Source organism: Hoplias malabaricus, chromosome 8 (assembly GCF_029633855.1).
Source record: "Hoplias malabaricus isolate fHopMal1 chromosome 8, fHopMal1.hap1, whole genome shotgun sequence".
In the NCBI taxonomy this organism is placed as follows: domain Eukaryota; kingdom Metazoa; phylum Chordata; class Actinopteri; order Characiformes; family Erythrinidae; genus Hoplias; species Hoplias malabaricus.
Window position 1 is genome coordinate 26,395,016 of NC_089807.1, and position 23,662 is coordinate 26,418,677.

Genomic DNA, 23,662 nt, shown 5'->3' on the forward strand with positions numbered 1-23,662 from the left:
CACTGGAATTATCCAAGACTGTGGCAGTAAAGTTTATTCCTTAAATTATTGTTTTTGAGAAAATGGTCTCTCTTTTTCATGAATGCCACTGAAATGAATGTTGCATACATATTAGTGTATTTAACAACATCAAGGTGAAGCAAGGGCTTTATTAACTCTGGGAATATGAATATATATATAATAGAAGAGAAACAGATTTATACTTGGGATTATAATTTTCAAGATATATTGAGAATTATCTTAATACATTTGAATTTGGAGGGTTTTTGTATTTTTTTATTATACAATATTTGAAATGAACCTTTCCTTCTACAGACCAATAATGAATACATAAAAACTAAGTCATTTTATATTCAGAAAAGCAAAACACATAGGATAACATGTTGGCACAACTATTAGTGGCGTATATACTCAGCTCCAGGGTTCTGGGATTGTTCCCTTCCTCAGGTCAGTGTTCTCCCTGTGTCTGTGTGGGTCTCCTCTGGGTGCTCCAGTTTCCTCCTATAGTCCAGAAGACTTGGTAGGTGGATTTGTGTGTGGTGTCCTGTGATGGACTGTGCATATGGCTTCTCTAATATATGCTTCCTGATTGGTGTAAAATGTGTGAATGTCATGGCTAGCAACAAGTAACTTACAGTGTTTTAAATATAGAAATATAAAAATACAAGGACAATGATGGCTTTTTTAAAATAAAAAATAAAAAATCACAGAGTGAAATGAATGTAGGAGTGCGGAAAATCAGGTGTTTCTATGACTATGATTTGCCTGTTTTTATTTACCTCTCTCCTTTGGCTAAGATCACTGTGGTATCTACTCAGTAGTATCCACTTAATATACTATGTCCTTGATAGATTTTTAGAGCAGGGAGACAGAAAACGAGCTTGCTCTGTCTGCTCCACACATTGAGAGAGAAGTGTTGCAGTGCCCCTGGAAATAGTGCATCTTCTATGGGTTCAACTATGGCCAAAAGTTTGAAGAGCCCTTGAGCAAGGCACCAGAACCACAACTGCTGCCTGGGAGCCTTAGTGGCTGTGTGTATTTGTTACCTGCCCTTGATCACTAGAGTATGTGTATTCAGTACCATTACTCCTAGTGTAAAACCCTTTCTTAGAAAGGTTATTCTTTTACATAAATGGCAAAGTAAGGTTGACTACTAACAAAAAAAGTAAAAAACAATGATAAATAGCTAGGGCATGATCACGCCTTAAATGTACTTAAAAGTTTTCACCTAAAGTCTTCTACAGGGTACTGTGAGGGTAACATCAGTCATCAGGCAACCCAAGAGCCAGCAGAACAGGGAGTGCAGCTCCACTGATCAGAGTGACACTCTCCATCACTCCCAGCCCACCCTGCTGCAGAGTCCCTGAACCTGAGGCGTGCTGATGAAAATGAGGGGTCCTCTGCTGCCCCCTGCTGTTAATCTCCGGCAGCACATGAACCGTGGCCACGTAAAGGAAAGTTCCAGCAGAGACCAGCATCCCAATCCCTGTAGCACTGAGACGGTGTTGTGCGGAGCCACCAGTCTACAGGAGAGAGGGAGGAGACAGACAGGTTTACAACATTTAATGCTGACACATGTCAGAAATATGCTAACTGCACTTAATTACGCCTCGGAGCAATGAACAAGAGTCTATTCCAACTGTAATGTGTAAATTAAATATGCTTGGTGGCACTAAAAGATGTCCACACTGGTCAGCATTCTGTTAACTTAGGGAGGACCATCTTAACCACTCAGAATGAATTGAAAACAAGTACTGTTACTGTAGAGTAAAACCAACCATCAATTCTTTCAATCATCATTTCATTCATTCATTTTCTGTAACTGCTTATTCAGGGTCACTATGGGTCCAGAGTAAAATGGTTATACTGAAATGGCAAAATGTAACATTTCTTACATTTGATGATGATAACACATGAAATCTATTAAGGTGAAACATGTAGAATTTTCTGGGAGCTTACCACGCTCAGGATGAAGTAGGTGCTAACAGCCAGCAGTGGAGCTGCAGCTGAGAAAGCTAGTAAATGTTTATGAATGGTGCTCCTTTCTAAGCCTGCATGCATGAGGAAAGAAACAAGACCAAACGCAGCCGGAGCCTGAGGACACAACCAGAAAACAGGAATGTGAGTTTTGGGGTAACAGATGTTTTCCTGTATTCCACATGACATAACCCTAGTCCTGTTAGTAATTTACTACAATATTTTTTTTTTTTTTTTACAAATTTATTTATGTTGATTTCAACAGCCATGCTAGTTACTATTAGGCAAAGAGATACACACAAACCAGAACATTACACAAAATGTCAGTTCTTACCTTGTGTAAAATCACAGCAAAGAAGACAATGACCTGAACTGAGACTTGAGAAGAAGCCACAGCTGCACCTAGTGCCACACCATCAGCTACAGAGACGGTTAGAGAACAGATGAAGAAGAATGACACGCAGAACCAACAACTTCCTTAAAAACAAGCTTCCACTGTTTTGAAACTCAGCAAGACAAAATTTAAAGTGGAAGAGTGTTTTGACTGTCACCTAACAATGAACAGTGTTTTGAATATTGTCTCTAGTTTTAACATTACAGTTTCTGAGTATTGATAAGACTAATGCACTCTGTGCTACTCTGTACTTTAACTTTCAGGAACCAAATACATAACTGCACCTGTTTCTTTTGATTTGTTTTGTTTTCTTCCTGAAAGTCCTGACCGTGAAGAGCACTATATTACCTGTATATTACCTTTTACCAGTGTATTAACCAGGGGAACAGTGTGTAAGTTGTGTTTTTGGGGCCTTTATTTGCCTTTTAGGTTCAAAGTGCAGCATGGTTTTTGTCAGTGAGAATTTGTTTAGAGTTTTCCAAAAGGTTACATCAGATCTGAAAACTGTGTTAAATAGGTGGGTATTGTTTAGGGTTTTGTGAAACAAGTGATTAGTTTTATAAATGTGTTTTGCTGTAAAATGCGGTTGATGTCTTGCTCCGGGTGACTGTCTGAGTGGAGTTTGGTGTGTTCTCCCCGTGTCTGCATGGGTTTCCTCCCACGGTCAAAAAACAAACATTGGAAAGTGACTCAAGTTTCCATATGTGTGAGTGTATGAGTGGATGTGTAAGTGTGTGTTGCCCTGTGAAGGACTGGTGCCCCCTCCAGGGTGTGTTCCTGCCTTGCGCCCAGTCATTCCGGGTTAGCTCCAGACCCATTGCGACCCTGAACTGGATAATCTCTTACAGATAATGAATGAATGAATAAATGAATGAATGTTTTGCTTCTTGAGAGTTGTGTTGTGAGAATGGGTTTTAGTGTTTTAGCAGCCAGCACAGCTGACTATCCTGCAACACAAGCAGATACAGATGAAACAAGTGTACTGAGTACCATTAAACACAATTTAGAAAGAATGAAATAGCTACATTATCAATATGTGCATGTAACTGTAGACGTACTGTATAGTTACATTACATATATATTACATATAGTTACATTATATAATTAGTGTAGGATGTACACTGTACTGTATGTAAAGTAGCACACACTGAGAGACATGAGGTCCTGCTTTGTCCAAAATTTACTTTTTATTTTCTCTTTATGTCTGAATCAGAATCCATGGGAGTCCATAAGTGTATTTATTTGGATGAAGCTAGGCTCAATCTCATAAAGAGTGAATGACTGACACTGTGTATTGTAAATACACAGCTCAAAAAATAAAGGGAACACTTAAACAACACAATGTAACTCCAAGTCTGTCACACTTCTGTGATATTGACCTGTCCAGTTAGGAAGTAACACTGATTGTGAATCAGTTTCACCTGCTGTGTGACACTGGAACAGACAACAGGTAGAAATGAGAGGCAATTAACAGGACAACCCCTTAAAAGGAGTGGTTCTGCAGGTGGTGACTACAGACCATTTCTCTGTTCTCATCCTTTCTGACTGATGTCCAGTACCCAGTTGTAGGGAGGTCATACGACACGTGGAGGCCACACACACACTACTGAGCCTCATTTTAACTTGTTTTGAGAAATCTCAACGGAAGTTGGATCAGCCTGTAATTTGCTTTTCCACTTTTATTTTGAGTATGATTCCAAATCCAGACCTCCATGGGATAATAATTGATTTACACTGATCATTTTTATGTTATTTTGTTCTCAACGCATTCCTGTATGTAACTAATAAAGATTTTCCACTGGAATATTACATGCATTAAGATCTAGGTGTTATTTTAGTGTTTTCATAAATGCAAATATATACAAAATTACTGAATATAGGATTTTCTTCCTTCTGTGCAGAGAGCAGTGTTTCGTGTTAGTGTAGTGTGTTGTGACTGCTGTGTAGTATTTATGCACTGATGGGAATTGGCAGCAGTATTTGGTTTTATTTTGCAAGACCAGGACAAAGGTTTTGAGAATGTAGATTGACAGGGTTTTGTGAGAAAGGGGAGTCAATTTCAGGAAAAGTGTTGTAGCAATTCAGCAAAAATATTCAAATAGGCCAGATGTTTAAGCTGAACGATGTTTGCATCTGAAACATCAGTATAATTCCTAGCCTAACTGAAATACACTGCAGTTAACTACTTTGTTGTAATCTATAATTTGTGTGACACCATTATGATTGACCCAATATGGCACATACTATCACAACTTATCAATCAGAAGTGGTGGAGTCTGATTTTACATATCCAATATATTATAGAAGTCGTTAGCCTCCACGTTAGCCTCAATTCACTGTTTGCATATATTCTCAGAGATAAGATTAGTTCCTCTACTGGAAACACTGTGTTGTGCCAAACACGACAATGAGTGTTATTCCTTCTAGCACTTCCTCTTGACCGCAAATTTAATACCAACTGTTAATAAAAGAAAAGATGAATAGAGAAAAGCCTCCAGTCTGTGCAAGTTGTGACTGGTAAGAGATTTCCAGAGATTTCTTATCTCCATGTCTCTGCTTCTTTCTTTATAGGGACACAGACCAAAGGGATTCAGTCAAATACCCATTACCAGAGCCAGCTACACCGAAATCCAAACCCACTGTCCTGGTTGAGGCTAGCCTCTATTCAGAAGACTTACAATGCAAACTTTATTTTGACTTATCATTTCTAGACAAGCATCATGCGACGTGACGTGTAACAGAAGACATGCTTGAGTTATACACTGTACCTGCAGCGTGAATGAGGAGACCCAGTGTAGCTGTGATCCCGCTGCCATTGTATATGCTCGGCCGTGAGACTACACAGAGAGAAACACATGGAAGTGGTAATGGCATCAGAAAATCAGGAGAAAAAAAAACAAAGCAAAGTTGTACATGTTTTATAGAACACTGGAATATTCACAACATGCACAAAAATGTGTAGACCCCATTATATGAAATTTGATGCCATAGAGCAGCCGCACATAAGCTTATGGTCAACATGCTCAGTGCCATTATTTATTAACCGGTAAAACTAAGTATTGGATAAAAACCTTAAATTATATGAGATTTGGAAAAAGATAAACCAACATCCACATTCACACACAGAATATCACACTTGCTGGCATAATGATATCTGGTTACTCTAACGTTGGGTTTTATTTGTTGTTTTTTGTATATTTTCTATGCCTAACAGGAAACTGCAATGATGTTTGTTTAGTGTTACTGAGTTTTCAGTTAAAAATGTTATGCTAACGAGCTGGAACATTTAGCTTTTACTAAACTGACAAACAATGATTCACTGTGTACCCTCCCAGATGATCTGCATTATTATTCATTGTGGCCAAAAATGGCTATTTCTGCACAGTGTTTAAACCAGTGGCTTTCTGAGAGGCTCCATATTGATGGAGTAAATATGTGACTAAAACATTCGAAAACAATTACGCCTTCTCACTTTGTGTTTTGTTACTTTGTACATGTTGTGAGTTTCTCATTAGATTGAAGAGGATTCTGCTAATGCTGGGGGCCAGAGCATGGATACGTTTAACTAGGTGTGAAGTGACCTGTACATTATCACTTAATTTAAAGTCATCATTAAATGGACATTTCAGCTAATCTTATTTCATTATTATGATGCAAATCAGCCAGGGTTAGGTTTAGGACTACTGACAGGACTACTGGGCAAAAAAAAAAGCTGGTATTTCAAAGGTCATCAACTAATTTTTTGAACCGATTCCTTCTAAATGCTCATTGAAATGCATATGACACCTGATTCAAATGATTCACTTCCATTTTGTTCTGGTTGAGTTTTAACTCGCATTGTGAGTGGCTCCAATTTTGTGTGTATTACCAGGCAGTACAAGGTTTCCAAAGCAGTTCACACAGGGGTGAATCAAGTCTACCCCGTCAGTGTAGGCTGCAGTGAGAAATGGCGTCTAAACTAATTAAAGCCTTATACATACTGTGGTAAAACATAGTATGACATTCTCAGAAAAATATCCCATAGCTGCATAAGCACAGGGAAATTCTCAGAACATTAAATTCATGTATTGCATTTATGTTCTTTTAAAGACTTTGCAACAGCTTTAAATATAGATTAATTTTTTAATTTTTCTATTTCAAAACATTCGTTGAATGGTGTTTGCTCATTTTCTTCATGACAGTAAATGCAGTGTACTTTTGACAATTTAGGGCACTCTGTTGGACCATAAGACCACTGTTGTACCTTTGAGGAAATATTTACATGGAATTCACTTAATAAATGTATGCATAAATGTACTTGTAGAATACCCTTCCTAATATTGTTCTTATATTTTAAAATAAATAATAATAATAATAATCTATGCAATGAGTGAGATTTTATGAAGAGGTTGTGTAGATTTTAACTCGTTGACTTTTGGACTGCAGTGATTTGATTGCATGTGACTGCTCACCATGTGCAGAGCAGTAGTTGGCAATCTGGTCTACCACAAACATAAAGGTAAAGCCCATCACTAGAGATGCTCCTATGAAGACATGGGGACGTGGGCCTTTCTCTGCAAAGGGCTCCAACGTGGAATTTAAATCTGTGGAATTCAGCCTAGCTCTGACACCGGTGCAATATGAATCTATGAGAGAAAAAGTCAGGGGAATTAATTAACTTCAGGCATAAACAAATTCAACACAGCCCCAATACGGCATTATTCCATAGAAATTGGAGTGTTACTGATAATAGAGATAGCAAAAATTCCCTTGGTAATTAAGCATCCAAGTCCAATGGCGAGCAATAGAGCAAAAGTTTATTAAAATATCAGGATATATTCAATACATTTTCATTTATAAATGTAAGAAACATTTTGGGACAAATATAATTTATTTATGTTTTGATACCTTAAAATAACTTATCATTTATGAATACAATGCTTTATATTTACTGTAATGAATTTACCTGTTTTTAATGAAACATCAAGTTGACTACATTTACAACACACTAAAAACTTTTGACATAGTTTATTATTTTAACAACAAATATTGTCACACTGACAATCCTTATTCTGAAACATGGTTATAAAAAAAAAAAAAAAAAATACAACCACAACATGAAAACAGGTAAAAAAAAAAAAAAACACTCATAGCAATATTGAGAGGAAAACAAACTTACATTTTGTGACGTTCACACAACAGTGATAGCATTTTATGAGAATATCAATGAATAACATTCAATGAATGCATTGCTGGTGGGCCAGAGAGCTTGGACATAAGGCAATAGATAGGCTCACAGGATGACGTGAACTGCAGCAAATGGAGGAAGCACAGAGGCTGAATAATGAATGTCGACCGAGTACAGTGAAAATATCAGTGTATAATACTGGTGGCTTTTCTGGCAATTTCTATCTCTATTTCTCTGAAATACTGTAATAGAGGAATGACAGAGAGAAGTATTTGGAGGGGAACAGATGGCAGCACATTCATTCTTACCTCTCCATGACTCCTCCACTAACTCCACTCCCTCTGGAATGATTATAGCGAGGGCGGTACCACATAGAAGCCCTGCCCCCAGCACGCTCACAAACCGCAGCTTCTGCTGTTGAAAACAATTTAAAATAATTTTAAAACAACTTAAAATCTCAAATGATTTTCAACTTCAGAAATAAGTAGAATCTTTTAATCCAAGAAGCTGTCTTCCAAGAACAAACTCCACTGGATTCAGTACCATTTCTTTGAGAACTGGCTTGCGTTCGGTTAGGTACTGATGTTAGTTTTGCATCATTAAAGTCAGTCCATGTCATCCCAAACATAGTCTCACTGCTCCATAGCCCAAATCTGGGGGCTTTATACCACTCTAGCCCATGACTGGGATTGCGCATCTTGAGCTCAGGTGAAGTGCCTTGAGAGAGTCCAATTATATTGGTCAATGGTTTTCTAATTATTTAATTATCAGGAAATTATTTAAGCTGCACAGTTGAACATCCGTGTCAACAATGGGAGAAACTTCAAGTATCTATTTAAAAGTTATTAAAGTATAAGGAGTGTCTACAAATGTTTAGACATATACTTGTACAAAACATTGTTAACATGCAGCTGAATTTATTACAATATATCAGGAGGACATATATAAACACAGATTAGAGAGAGAGAGAGAGAGAGAGCGTACAGACTACAGTCCAATATGTAAATAAGCAGCACTTGTTTGCTATTGTTTTCTTTCTAATAAAATATTATTATTAGCTATATATTTTTTGCAAACAGTGTAAAACAGTATTGTTTTAAAAATGTTAAACAACCAGAGTTTAAGTAGTACTACTGGTGCATATCTGAGTTAAAATATCGCGGTGTGTGTAATTTATTAATCGTGAAGTGTTTCGTGTTTAAATGTCGTGTTATGATATTTTAGTCCTATCAGCAAAGCCCTGGGGCTGCGGGTAAACTCACAGCTACGTGACTAAGGACCTTTGCACTGCAGAAACTCACCAAACTAGTCAGAGAGCAGCGTTAGAAACTGTATTCCTGTTTCACTTTCCTATTAAACACTCGCTTTTTTTGTGAGAGATAAAGCTCATGCAACCGTTATATTACTCCTGAGTCTCCAACCAACACTGGCACCCCTATAAGCTACAGAAAATCCCTGAATTTATGGTGGCCTTACCTGGGAAAAATTGAAGAGAACTGGGATTAGTCCGAGCAAAAAACACCCCAGGAACATAGCGAGTGAAATTAAAATAACCGCAACGCCTCCGTCCATTTCTCTGGTCCGTGAGAAAGTCACGTTTAGGCTTCTGTAAATTAACTTTACCTCAGCTTTTCCTTCTGACTCTGTGTCATAGTCTAAATCTTAACAAAACACACCAATGCTGGAGCTACACTGTCATTTTCACGCTATTTAAATGCTGGGCGTGTTTAAACACTTAACTCAACCTAAACGCCCCTATTCTGAAATACTGGAAACGCTCAGCTCAAACTTTCCACGTCGCAGTGTTTAAACCGCCGTTCTTCTCTCTCGCTGCACAAAATAAAGAGCCCCCTGTCGGTCAAGGAGCTCCATTACAGCCGCCCCCTACATCACAGCTCTTCTCTCTCTCCATTTACTGGAGGCAAATCACAAGACTCCACCATGAGACTGTCAGCAAAGAAGAACAGAATTATATTTCAGAATCATGCCTTATTGTCCATGTTTGATCACACATACGAGGAATTTGGTTTAGGTTACAGTAGCTTACATTGCACAGTGAATGACAGCACAGCAGTACAAAAGACAAATATAGTACCAAAAAAATTACTATCACTCACAAAGTGACAAGGGCAGGTGAGTAGAAGATGCACTAGTTACAGAGTATAAGAGGATGGACTGTTTGGTTGGTATAATACACCAAGAAAAGTAAAGTACAAAAGAAAGAAGTGAGCAGAAAATGGAGTGCATTAGTAATGCCAACTGTTCAGGGGTGTGATGCATGTGGGGAAAAAGCTTTTCTGTAGCCTGATTGTCCTGATCCTCATTTGGCTAAAGCACTAGCCTGAGGGAAGGCGCTGGAACAGATGGTGTCCGTAGTGTGAAGGATCGTTGATGATTTTCTCTGCATGCTTCCTGGTTCTGGAGCTGGTCTTCTCTGCAGACCCGATGATGTGCTGCAGTTTGTGAAAGTCCTGTTTGGTGGCTGAACTGCCCCACACTCTCATGGACGTGGTGATAACAGATTCAATGAAGACTGTGTTAAACTGCACCATCAGATACTGGGGCAAGTTGAACTTCCACAGCTGATGCAGGAAGTAGATCCTCTGCTGAGCTTGTTTGATGATGGAGCTGATGTCGTTGTTCCACTTCAGGTCCCTGGTGACTGTTGTACACAGGAAATTGAGGGGACACAACAGTCATCACAGATTGGTCAAGGATGCTGAGTGCTTTCTGAAGTCTACTGTGTTTAGCTGTGCTCAGTTCAAGATTGTAGTGACTGCTCCATAGGACTACCTGTCTATAAGCAGGCTCATCACCATCATGGATGAGGCCGATGATGGTAGTGTCATCTGCAAACTTTAGGATTTTGACTGAGGAGTTAGTGGAGGTACAGTCATTGGTATACAGTAAGAAGAGCAGTGTGGAGGGTACACAACCCTGCGGAGCACCTGTACTGGTGATCTGGGTTCCAGAAATAAACTTTCCCAACCTCACATGCTGCTCTCTGCCAGTGAGAAAGTTGATGATCCACTGGCAGGTGGTGGCTGGCACACTGAGCTGGGTGAGTTTAATGTGTATTGAAGGCAGAGCTGAAGTCCTTGCATATGATCAGCTGATCTTTTTGCTCGGTATGCAAACTGCAGTGGGTCTAACAGAGGGTTTGTGATGGCCTTCAGATGACCGAGTCATTTCATGACTACAGAGGTTAAGGCAATCAGTCTGTCGTCATTCAGTCCTGTGATGTGTCCTGTGTTGACTTCTTGGGAATGGGAGGCATTTGAAGCAGGAGGGTACAACACATAGCTCCAGTGATGTGTTGAAGATCTTAGTGAAGACTCATGCAAGCTGTTCTGCACAGGCCCTCAGACATTAAGGTAAGACTCCATCAGGGCCTGGTGCCTTCCTCACTTTTTGTCTCTTGAACGTCATTGCACGTCTTCCACACAGATCTTCAGGGCCGGTTGAATGGATGGCTGAGTGTCAGGAGGGTGTGAACTGCTGCTGAATAGTTGTGTGGAACTGGGCTTTTCAAACCTGTAACAGGTGTTAAGTTCATCAGCCAGCTGACGCGGGTGCTCTTTTGTAGCTGGTGATGTTCTGCAGGCACTTCCAGACGGTTGAGGGTACACTGGTTGACATCAAACTGCTGAGCTGAGTAGTTCTTAGCAGTTCTGATTCCTCTGTTCAGTGCATTCCTTGCCTTATTGTACAGCACCCGATACCACTCATGTATGCCGCCGGCTTGTGATTATTATACTTAATGCGAGTCCTGGTGGGAGCCCACATGTCCTGACATAAACTGATATAGGATGTCACAGTGTCCGTGTATTTATCCAGGCTGCTTTTAGCCTCATCAAACTAAGTATGTATATATATATTACAATTACAGACAGCAATCCAGTTATTGCTCTGTATACTTTATTTTCCCCCTTTTGTCCTGTTCTTCAACAGTCAGGACCCTCACAGGACCACCACAGAGCAGGTATGATTTGGGTGGGTGATAATTCTCGGTGCTACAATGACGTTGTGACATTGACTCGTGGGTACTAGTGGATCGGACAGAGCAATGCTGCCGGAGTTTTTAAACCCTGTATCTACTCACTGTCCACACTGTTAGACAAACCTACCTCAGTGGTCCACCTTGTAGATGTAAATTCAGAGACAATAGCTCATCTCTTGTGCACTATTTGTGTTGGTCATCCTCTAGTACTCCATCAGTAAACTCAGGACACCGTGGATGGGATATATTTGGTTGGTGGACCATTCTAAGGCCTGCAGTGATACTGAGGGCTTTAAAAAGAATAGGTTGAAGAACAAGGTGAATGGGGCAAACAATGTATACACATTATGTATTAGAGCCAACAGAACAGTGGTGGAATCAAGCTACCATACTCTAGTCATAAAATCAATTTCCAATTTTTCATTCTCTCATGAAATATTTTCAGAGCAGAGGAGAACTGGATTTTAATTTTGGACATGTGAACATGTTTGCAAAAAAAATTAGTTTTGTATTGTGTTTAGGTGCTGTATTTTGTACCAGTGACAATTCTGTTTGTCTATGAGAACTGTCACACCAAGGGATTTTTACTTTTATACTTTCACTATGCGGTATTCAACACATTCACATTTCTCACACAGCCAAAATAATCAGCTGAGTATTACTTGAAAAAATCCTAATGATATCTATTTAAAATTTGTCAATTCCTATTCTATCAGAAGAACAGCTACCGGGGGGTGGGGGGTGGGGGGGTTACAAAAGGAGATATAATTCTCTGGCACCAAAAAGTGTGTTTTCTTTAAATACAGGTGCATCTCAATAAATTCGAATATCATCAAAAAACTTATTTATTTCTGTAATTCAATTCAAAAAGTAAAACTAATTATTTAGATGCATTACAAGCAGAAAGATCTATTTCAAGTGTTTATTTCTTTTAATGTTGATCATTATGGGTTACAGCCAATGAAAACCCAAAAGTCATTATCTCAGAAAATTAGAATAAGACCAATTAAACAAAATGATTTTAATACAGAAATGTTGACCTACTGAAAGTATGTACAGTATATGCACTCAACACTTGGTCAGGCTCCTTTTGCATGACGTACTGCATCAGCGTGGCTTGGAGGCGATTAGCCTGTGGCACTGCTGAGGTGTTATGGAAGTCCGGGTTGCTTTGATAGTGGCCTTCAGCTCGTGTGCATTTTTGAGTCCGTTTGTCTCTCGTCTTCCTCTTGACAATAAAAGAATCTATGGGGTTTAGGTCAGGTGAGTTTGCTGGCCAATCTAGCACAGTGATACTGTGGTTATTAAACATGATATTGGTGCTTTTGGCAGTGTGGACAGGTGCCAAGTCCTGCTGGAAAATGAAATCTGCATCTCCATAAAGCTTGTCACAGAGAGAAGTGCTCTAACATTTTCTGGTAGACAGCTGCGCCGACTTCGGACTTGATATAACACAGTGGACCAACACCAGCAGATGACACGACTCCTAAAGCTTCACTGATTGGCGAAACTTCACACTAGACTCAAGCAGCTTCCTCCAGACTCTGGGACCTTGATTTCCAAATGAAATGCAAAGTTTACTTTCATCTGAAAACAACACTTTGTACCACTGAGCAACAGTCCAATTCTTTTCCTTCTTGGCCCAGCTGAGACGATTCTGGCGTTGTCTCTGGTCATGAGTGACTTGACACAAGGAATGCAACAGTGGTAGCCCGTGTCCTGGATATGTCTGTATGTGGTGGCTCCTTGTGACTCTCCCCCAAATTTTTAAAATACCTTTCCTTAACAATCCTTTCAAGGCTGTGGTTATCCCTGTTTCTTGTGCACCTTTTTCTACCACACTTTTTCTTTCCATTCAACTTTCCATTAATATGCTTGTATACAGCGGGAGGTTGTCAATGACTGCCTTCTGGACATCTGTCAAGTCAGCAGTCTTCCCCATCATTGTGTAGCCTACTGAACCAGAATAAAGGGACCATTTTAAAGGCTTAGGAAACCTTTACAGGTGTTTTGTACGGATTATTAAAATGTAAGCCATAATCAACATTAAAAGAAATAAACACTTCAAACAGATCACTGTTTGTAATAAATCTATATGAGTTTCACTTTTTGAACTGAATTACTGAAACAAATGAACTTTTTGATGATATTTGAATTTGAGATGCACTTGTATATCGTGCACTACTTGGGTAAGATATAAAATAACTGCCCTATTGCACTACATCTTGAGAGAGAACCATGTGAGATTCAGTGTATCCTTTACCGCACATAACACATTCTACTCACAAAATTGAGCAAATACAAATGGACCATCAACAACAAACTCCAGCTCTCAGCAGTAATTGCTCTTTTTATTGTTCAAAGACATGGAAGAGTCTCAGGATGACATTTTTACAAAACATCTGTTCCAGAGGCAGGGAAATTTGAGATAATATATATATATAAAAAAAAAAAATTCAAAAAACGTTCAACACAGAGTAGCACTGATTTCATTCCAGAGCTGGGAGTAAGACAGAAATTAATGTTGGAGGAAATGTACGTTGTTTAACTATGAGCTTCATGTATGATCCGATACCACAGTTAAGTGCTGATGGAAGCAGTGCAATGAGTATTTACACATCAACAATTCCAACAGCTCAGTTTTTAAGCAAAACATCAGTAAGCAGCATCGACCCATCCCATGAGAAAGTGTAGACAAATGAAATGAATTAAATATTTCAATATATTTGACAAACGAAAACAGTCTATAGAGATGTAGTTAAAATACTTCCTCTACAGGACAGAGCTGAACCATTTATCTCTGCACTGACTCACAAATTTTCCTACATTCATCACTTATAGGGGTGATTTCCTAGACAGAGATTAAGCCTAGTCCTGGACAGTACCCTCCTGTCAATGGAAGATTACAATTCAAAATTATGTGCAGGACTAGGCTTAATCTGTGTCTGGGAAACCATGCCATAGTGTTTAACTCACTTAAAAAAACATTGATTTTGTAAGCGATTCTCAAATAAAGTAGTGTATATCAATTCCTATAACCACAGGACAGACAGAGGGCACTGGCGTACATGGTCATGAGTGTCATACGCCAGAAAGGTCATTGCCATTTGGAAATGAGAGATTAGTAAACTACAGCTTACATATATTTCTTTAAAGTGTCATTGCAGAAAGCTTTCAACTGTGTCGCCTCCTATCATCTAAATCACAGGCTCACACATTACTGACCACTGCTTCAGGACATTAGTGGCAGAATACAGCAGTCCCAGCATTGCACTGTAATTTCTGTAAACAATTAAAATAACAATGACAAGTACAAAAAAAAAAAAAAAAAAAAAAAAGAAAAATTCCCCAACTGGGATTAACCAGTCATTTTTATTAAGAAGGAAAATTAAGTAGTCTGTATTACAACCCCAATTCCAAAACGAGTGAATATTTGCAAAAAACAATAAAGTTTATCCTTTTGAACATTAAATATCTTGTCTTTGTAGTGTATTCAATTGAATATAGGATGAAAAGGATTTGCAAATCATCTTAATGTTTTTATGTTTTACACAACGTCCCAACTTCATTGGAATTGGGGTTGTTCCTTGTTCGAAGTTTACAGTAAGTACTTAAGAACAGTCAAATATAGCCACTGTTTGTTAATTGCTATTACACACATTTTTTTTGCATCTCTTCTCATAGTTGTGTTAAGCTAATGCTTCTCACGTCTGTTAATTTTGTTAAAATGCAATTTGCATGCTCAGTATTTATTTATTTTAGAGAAAGTGGCCACAGATTAGGTTGAATTCAATTATTATAACCCCTTAACTAGCCAGGCACTACTAGCTATTATATACTATTGGAATTGTAATCGTTTTCAAATGCAGTCCATGTAGTTGCCAAATAATGTCTTAAGGAAGTAGGCCTGGCATTTTAAAGGAACACTAGGTAATATTTGGTATTGCTGCACCTGGGCTCTGCCTAGAATTGCAGAGCGTATGTCACTTTTACAGTAGTTTTTGAATGAAGAGGGAATGGAAGGATAGGGCGGTACCATTCCATCCTCTAAAATGTATATAGTGCAGTTTTTTTTCCTAGAGTGCTGAGCCCAGAGTAGCAATGACAATGTGAATCATCACAATGATTTTGAAGCTGTCATTTTAAGTTAAAAATACCTACTGTTCCATTAAGGGGTTAATCTCAAGGTAAAACAGATTGAAAGCCATGTTTTTGTTTGTATAATAGACAACACAAAAAATCAATACACTCATGGGTAAGCCATGCTGTAGAAACGTGGATGTGACAAAGAGACGGAAATAAAAAATTAAAAATAAAACCAAATCCCCACCTTTCATGCTAGAACGTGCAAGGAACTGACAAACGAACATAGTTTGTCTCTGAGAACATCCACCAAAATCAGTAGCTAAACAAACCATGATACATTTATGAGAATCCAGGTATCTGTAGGTGCTGTGGGCAGAGAGCCTCACACCGCAAGTCCTCTGTATGCAGTCCTTTCGGGAAAGCACAATATATTGAATAACCGTAAAATAAAGAGCATCCCTGCTGCCTAATGTTTTGTTACTTATCTTAATAAACGTCAGTGATCATCCATTGGTGCACATGGCTGTACGCAATTTTACAACAAAACAGACAGAGGAGGAGTTATCAGTTGTTTAGTGGCTCAAGGTTTAGACCAGCTTCATGTACTAAATGAGATAAGTAACTGATGCTTGCACATGTAAAGTTAAATGTTCAGTTACAGTTAGAGAGAAACAGTTCATGTAATGTCAGGAAAAGTTGGCTGCATCCCTACAGCAACTTCCATGTGCGCTTAGTAGTGGAATAGATGGGAAAGCAAGAATACCCATGCATTTCAAAACAGGATTTTGGAGTGTTTCCAGATGAAAATGTAGCTTTAGTGTTAAACGTGAGAACATCAAGAGGATATCATTTCATTGAGTCCATAATATGACAGTTACAATTCATTAAAAAACCCTTTGACATTAAAACATAGATGCAGATAGCAGGACTAATGCATAAATATTACAATCAATAGGATTGCGTGACTCCTTAGTCCCATAGAAATAAAACAAACAAACCCATAAAGTGCATTAATGATGCACAAGAAATCCCCTATCAACTGTCCCACTGAGATGTGCTGTGGTTTGTAGCAGGATAATTAGTGTTGGTGATCGTGACTCAAGAAGCAGCAAACGTTCACTGGTAAAAGTTAGTGTTTTTGAGTAAATGTGAGAGCTCGAGTGGCCTTTTTTTTCCCAAGGTCAAGCACAAGATGAAAGGGTCATGTCAGTGTTAGTGTTGACTAGCCACCCTCCAGACCAAATGAAAACAAGGTATTCTGGTATGTGAGGGTAGCGCAAGGGTCCTGGAGCACAGCTTCAACCCAACTTTACATGTTCTGTTTGGTTTGCTATAGTCTGGTTAGCTTTATACACTAGGTGCAGCGCATGGTGCGCTCCTCGAAGGGTCAGTGGTGCACCTCGTTTTCAATGAGGCTGTCCTCTCCTGACTGGAAATCTGCCTCGTTGACCACTGTGCTCTGGCCAAGTATCTCCTCGTCCTGCGAGGACCCTTGACCGTCGTCGCTGCCGGAGCCTGTTTCCTCTGAGGTTTGCTCCTGGAGAACTAGAGCAATGTACTTCTGTAGTGGGAAGAGAAAACGATGAGGAAAGAAGTAAGAAAAGCTTTGCTCATGTGCTTTCTTACATAAAGACAATGCTAAACATTAAATGTACAAATACATTTTGAAAGCGATTATTAAAAAAAAAATAATAAATGATCAACAATCATGATCACAAAAAGAGTGGTGCAAAAGTCCTTATTCTCACTAAAATCACAGGTCGATCTCCAAGACTTTGCAAGTCAATCGCGATAAATCATGGCTGCTTCAGTCATCTGGTTTAAGTTACTATAGCTGTGTCATTCTGTATCCGCAATGGTTCGCTGGCTAGTTAAGCCAATATAAAGCTGCGGTCACACAGGGATTTATGTCCACGAATTCTAACACTCAAATTTGCATCCCTGACCAAAGTGCTGATGCTCTGTACTGTCTCTGGCCTCTCTGAGCTAAAAAGACGGCAGCGCTGACCATTTCGGTTTCACAGTAGATATACAAATATATAATATGCTACCTTGTCGAAATGTGCGACCATAGCATACTTTTTTTACAGCTGCCAAAAACAAATCAGTTGGTAGAATATTTGGCCAAAAGCATAAAAAAGGAGATATGCACAGTATAAATATCTGTATGAGGGGAAAGATATGGTAATTAAAGGTAATGACAGTGATAATAAATAGTTTAAATTATACATTTTTTGCACATTTAATTCCGCATGAACAGTTTTGTAACGGAAAGCTAAAATTGTATAATGCACCCGAGGAAAACAGCAGTCTGAGCATGTTCAGAGCTGCTGTAGGATAGGTATCCACATTTATATCAGGCACCGAGCACCACCACAGCCAACAATCAGCTGTAAATTAGGGAGGTAAGTAAACAGTTTCATTTTATGTTATTGGAAAGGATGGGGACATATGCACCTTTAAGTAGCCCAAGCCTGGCATTTAAGCTGGTAGATCTTTCATTTGTTCAGACTTCAAAAGAAATCTTATATGTAAAATGTTGGTGACCGCTGACTTAAAATAAATCCTGAAATCATTTCCTCCAGGTGTGTGGGAAAACAACATATGATAGCAGACATTCTCAACTAAAATGAAAATTTGACATGGATATATTCTGTACAACCCAATAATGATTTTTCCAAAGAAACCCACCGCAGATTTGACAGGTGGGGAGGTTTCTGGGGCTTGACTATCCACTTCTTGGGTGTCAATCTGTACAGCACACAGTAAAACAAAAATACTCAGAGAGGTGCAGAAAAATCTCAAAACATTAATACAATCCAAATAACCAAAGTTAATAACGGTAATGGAGTCAGACTATGGTCTCACCTTGTAATTGTGTGCGCTCAAGTACTTAAAATGGCCAAATGCTACATGAGACAGGCAGATTATGATAGTGATGATCAGAACCACAAATGTGAACAATGAAGTGGCTGCAACAAAGCCTGTGCACAGAACAGATCACGGGAAAACTGGTCAGAAAATAATGGCATAAACTAGCACAGTTAACAGTACTTAAAAATCACCCCAGCAAATAATTAGAGACTTGAGCATCACCATGTAAAACTGACAAAAGCCAACTACTTTACTCAGATTCTAAATATGTAAATTGCACAACAATCTTATTCAACCAAAATTGCATAACCTATATTTTAGAAAAGAAATCTAAAGAGTTCACCTCTTTTGAAAGCTCACCTGCACGTACTGTGGAGAAGAAAAGCAGCCAGAAGAGGCATAGAATAGGTGCAGCAACCACTTGGTTCACAGCTCCGGAATGAATCTTCTTATCGAGTTTAGAGGGCAGGTAGGCGTAGTACATATTATACCTGTCCACCAAGTGCTTTAGCAACATGTACATCAGACCTACATTTTGGAGAGAGCAGGAGGGAGATGGCTTAAATATTCTACTAACACCAAAGAAATCCTCAATTAGTCTAGTCTCATGAACCTAATATGTATTCACTTAAACCGGACATCTTGTCTTGTGGAGTCATTTTATCACTTGTCAGCTAGGGGGAGCCATACAATATCCAATTGGTCTCATCTATAGCACCACCTAAGTGCTGAGACATTACATAATCATAATCAAGCTAATCCCATTTTAATTAATTAATCTTTACATGCAAGTTATTTATTATTTCAAAAAGCCTACAATTTAAAAATACCAGATCCTCTTTTTCCATCACATCATTCACATATGGGTATCAAGAGTTCAAATAGCTTTTTTTCCTTTTTTTTTTTTTTTTACCTGGTGGAGTTGAGTAACTTACCAAAAGGAACAATGATTGGGCAGGTGATGCTGTAGGTCATGACTACTGTGAAGACGTTCATCAACCAGGCATATGCTGCCCCAAACTGGAACTCATATGCTTGATGCTGCACATAAGAACATATTTCCATCACGTTTATAAGCCTGGATACCACATGGGAAATGGACACCAGATTTAAAAAAGGAAATCCACCATTCATCAGTCATGATTAATACCTTGAGTGCACATTTTTGTGCTTATACCTAGTTCGCAGGACACAAATATAAATTATCTCTGAGGTACTTAGGATCAATTTGCAGAGCACAGGTATATAATTCTAACACTCGCTTTAAAACATAGTAAAAAAAGTATATATTGTTTGCCAAGTTCTCAAGATCTGAGCCAGAAGTCTATGCCAATTCCTGGAACGCAGTTTCAGCTGACATCCACCCCCGTAAAATCCCCAAAAAGGCTATAATAGTGACTATTCAGAGTCTTCGTTCTATGGGATGATGATTCACTTGCGCACCCCAGCCCACCTTTATAAATGACCCAGCCTAAGCATTGCGAAAGAAGTTATAGTTTCTTTGACCAAGAAAAAGACTAACTTAAAAATAATGCAAATATCAAAAGATCTGAAAAAGAAAGTAACCAATGGCCACAAGGAAGAGGAAGGCTATAAGAAGATGGGAAAGCATTTTCTGCTTATGGTTTCTATGGTGCAAAATGTGCTGTTCTGTATTCTCTGTGTGGTTTGATTTTGTCTGTTTTTTTTTTTGTTCTTTGTATTTTCTGTATTATAAAACAACCTTGAGTACTAGAATAGTGTTATATAATTTGAACTTATTATTAGTAATATTATTTTTAAAATGTCATTCCCAAATGGCAGTTCAAGGGGAAACCCTGGAGGTCAAGATATGATTTAGAAGACCATAAAACCAGATCTGTTTGTAAGAAAAGCAAAATCATACCTCCATGATTGCCAAGAACTCACAAAAGTTTTAGTTAAGTCAGGTGTTGCACTGTTCCAATGTGAAGAGAATCTTTACAAAGAAACCTTCGCTGCAATGTTGTGATTCAAAACTCAGTGTTTAAAGTATGCTACACAACAGCTAGACGATCATGATGAGATTTAGAAACAAATGCTGTGAACTGATGAATTCAAAATAGAAATATCTGGCTACACATTGGAAAGGTAAGTATGGAGAAAAAAAAGGAAACCTTGCCAAATGTGAAGCATATGGAAGGTCTATTATGCTGTGGGGCTGTGTTGCTGCCAGTGTCACTGGCAATATTCCATGGGATCCCACAAAATACTAACAAATAGAAACACCTGGTAAAATGCTGAAGGAAAAAAAGGATGGCTTCTACAACTGGATAATGATCCACAGCAAAAAACCCACCATGGCCTACTTGAAGAGACACAAAGTAAAGATGTGGCCCTCCTAGGTCCCTGACACAAACATCATTGAAGATTAGTGGATAGACTTTTATCTAGATGTGCAAGCAAAAAACCCAATACCACCACAGAACTACGTGACTTCTACAATGAAGAATGCAAATAATTCACAAAAAAAGAACTGCCAGACAGATAATTTTTACTTTTTTGATAAGAAAATCAGAGTAACTGTTCATAAGGGTTTGCTGTATAATAATTGGTTAAAACCATAAAGAGAAAATCTATATGACTTGAATGTATAGAAAAAAAAACACTTTCACAAAACACAAGACATAAGTAATTTATATCATTGCTGACCAATGGAAAAACATGTACCTCCCAAAATAGTAAACCTTAACTGTGAATGGAGATTTTTTTTTTCAAAGCAATTTTGTAGCATTTCTATTGGTTCATTATTCAAGAAATTTTCACATTGCTCTGCTCAAATGAAACTTGAATGAAACCTATCCACAAAAATAGAGATACATGTTTTTAAATGGACAGTGATGATATGAAACATGAGATGGCAAAACAAGTTAGCATCATGCTAGAGTACTTTTAGCAGATTATGAATGCGTCTGGAATTTTGCACCAAGTCTGACCAATGCATACATAGCAAGGTATTTAAATTTTTTTGTACCACTTCCCTTTACAATATTTCAATAAAAGAAACAAACCCAAATGAAACAACATTAGCCAACTTAATGTTACCTCTCATCTTTGCAGGTTTCTGAAAAAAGCCAGTCTTTGCACATGTATGTTTCAACAATGTTTGTGATTCAATCAGTCAGGAAGCAAAAATGCCTAAATCCTGTACCTTCTTTACATTGCGTCTCTCAGCTGCAGAGCGAGCCAAGCAGAGGCGGATCATGTACATCAGCAGGCCAGGAATGCGTAACAGGTCCATGGCATTACCAATGAAGGCTGATGCAATGACATAGTTAACAAAGAACGCTCCATTGTCTGGAAGGAATACACACCTGAAAGAGTGTGGAAAAAACATTTTACTTTAAACCTGCTTATATACACACTATACAAAAACACTCTGATCAAATTCATATTTTAAACACTGCTAACTTTCAATTCTAATGGTGTTACATACTGTAATTCAGTAATACAGTAATTCCTTATTTCCTTTTACTATACAGTAAATCCACAGTTAAATGTGCTTATGTTCATTTTATTATTATTTATTAAGCAGGTTTTCCCCAGGCCAAAATTCGGAAAAAAAAAACCAAATATGGTAAGAGCTTTACTCTTAGACGAGGTGGAAAAGTTTGACTATCGAAAAATCACAAATACGCAAAAGAGCAATGGAAACGTGTTTTTTCCAGTAATTACCGTAATGAGGTTTCAGCTGGTTCATACCTACTGCGCATGAGGCACAAAGTCACCCAGAGCTCCGAACCGACCCCACAACCACAAGCCTTTAACAAGACACCTACCCTCCGCCCATCTCTCCTCTCGACATTTTAAGGCCACTCTGTTCTCACAAAACCCACTTAGATCCCTCCTTCACCCTCATTTCAATGCCGCCCCAATCCCAGAGCCGACTGGAATTTAATCGCAAAATTGCAGAGCATGGAATCGTGACCGATTTCGCATTTTTTCCTGCTGATACTTCGTTATTGCACATAACATTTGCAGATGTTTTGGATGGAAACCCAGCTTTAGATGCCCGAGTTGAGAAAGAAATGCATTTCAGACAAGTTGATGTTACCTACTGTCTAATCAAGAGTAATCCCACACTAGTTCAAAGGCCACAACAAGTGCTAATGGCCTGCAGTCATACAAACTTACTCAAATCTCACTTTGGCCTTATCCAAGAACATCTTGTCAAATAGCCAGCGAAAGAAAACATCCAAACTACAACAGCAAATAAGAAACACAGAATACATCATGAAAAGTGACACAAAGCATCATTGTTAAAACACTTCAAATTCCAAAAGACATTGCAATGAGATATGTGAAGTGTAAATTCCTGTGCACATGTTAACTGTAGATAATCTGCAAAGAATTTAACAGGAAGTAAATATGTAAACAAACACTAAGAGCTGTCTGTGAAGTAGACGTACCTGCTGAGTCCCAGTGATGGTAGCAGCAGAACCATAAAGATGAGAAAGGTGTAGCACTTGTGCATGGTGGTCCTGTTCTCTCCAGAACTGTTTCAGAAGCATATCCCAGAAACAGCAGGATGAGAAGGCAAATTTAAGCTCTAATGTGCTGTATTACATGTGGTACATACTGTGACAATATGGGCCTGTGTGTGTGTGTGTGTGTGTGTGTGTGTTTGGGAGTGAAAAGGGAAGAAAGGGGATGGAATGTGTACCGTGTCCAGTGGGCCTCGAAGAAGGCAGAGTAGTAGACGATGGTGGGTAGCAAGGCCGAAAAAGACCACAACAGCAGGGTGGGGAAGAATTGGGTGATAATGGGATTCTGCAGGTCCACATCCAATCAGGACGGTGGAGGGGAAGGACAGAGTGAGGAAGGGAGTGTTAAAAGATCATAAAGGACTATAAGCATATTTGGATCAGTTCAGTTCATTATGTTTAAACTCATAATGAACACCTTTTACAGAGATACAGGTGCATCTCAATAAATTGGAATATAATCAAAAATGAACTGATTTCAGTAATTCAATTCAAAAAGTGAAACTCATATAGATTAATAACAAACAGAGATCAATTTCAAGTGTTTATTTCTTTTAATGTTGGCTTACAGCCAATGAAAACCCAAAAGTCATTATCTCAGAAAATTAGAATAAGACCAATTAAACAAAATGATTTTAATACAGAAATGTTGACCTACTGAA

The 23,662-nt window shown here is 38.5% G+C and overlaps 2 protein-coding genes across 6 annotated transcripts in view; both read right to left on the minus strand.

The window, feature by feature from the left end:
• LOC136705533 (zinc transporter ZIP9) lies at positions 1-9,392 on the minus strand. 2 transcript variants are annotated; one of them, XM_066679156.1, is made up of 7 exons: positions 9,015-9,392; positions 7,847-7,949; positions 6,823-6,996; positions 5,140-5,208; positions 2,312-2,397; positions 1,960-2,094; positions 1-1,523 (listed from the first exon to the last, which is right to left on the minus strand). In XM_066679156.1, the coding sequence occupies exons 1-7, from the start codon at positions 9,108-9,110 to the stop codon at positions 1,263-1,265; spliced, it is 924 nt and encodes a 307-aa protein (XP_066535253.1). In that variant the 5' UTR covers positions 9,111-9,392; the 3' UTR covers positions 1-1,262. The 2 variants fall into 2 exon arrangements, with proteins under 2 accessions (XP_066535253.1, XP_066535252.1); XM_066679155.1 differs by having other exon boundaries at positions 2-1,523; positions 7,847-7,952; positions 9,015-9,388.
• A 4,495-nt stretch (positions 9,393-13,887) lies between these two features.
• The window catches only part of tmem63ba (transmembrane protein 63Ba), a 35,990-nt gene continuing 26,215 nt past the window's right edge, over positions 13,888-23,662 (minus strand). For 3 of the 4 annotated variants that reach the window (XM_066679222.1, XM_066679221.1, XM_066679223.1), the window contains 9 exons: positions 23,180-23,286; positions 22,926-23,012; positions 22,651-22,716; positions 21,668-21,830; positions 19,434-19,539; positions 18,859-19,026; positions 18,493-18,608; positions 18,316-18,375; positions 13,888-17,185 (listed from right to left, as the gene is read on the minus strand). In XM_066679222.1, coding sequence (XP_066535319.1) covers positions 17,012-17,185; positions 18,316-18,375; positions 18,493-18,608; positions 18,859-19,026; positions 19,434-19,539; positions 21,668-21,830; positions 22,651-22,716; positions 22,926-23,012; positions 23,180-23,286 — 1,047 coding nt within the window. In that variant the 3' untranslated portion in view covers positions 13,888-17,011. The remainder of the gene's footprint in view (positions 17,186-18,315; positions 18,376-18,492; positions 18,609-18,858; positions 19,027-19,433; positions 19,540-21,667; positions 21,831-22,650; positions 22,717-22,925; positions 23,013-23,179; positions 23,287-23,662) is intronic. The other variant, XM_066679224.1, reaches the window with a different exon arrangement.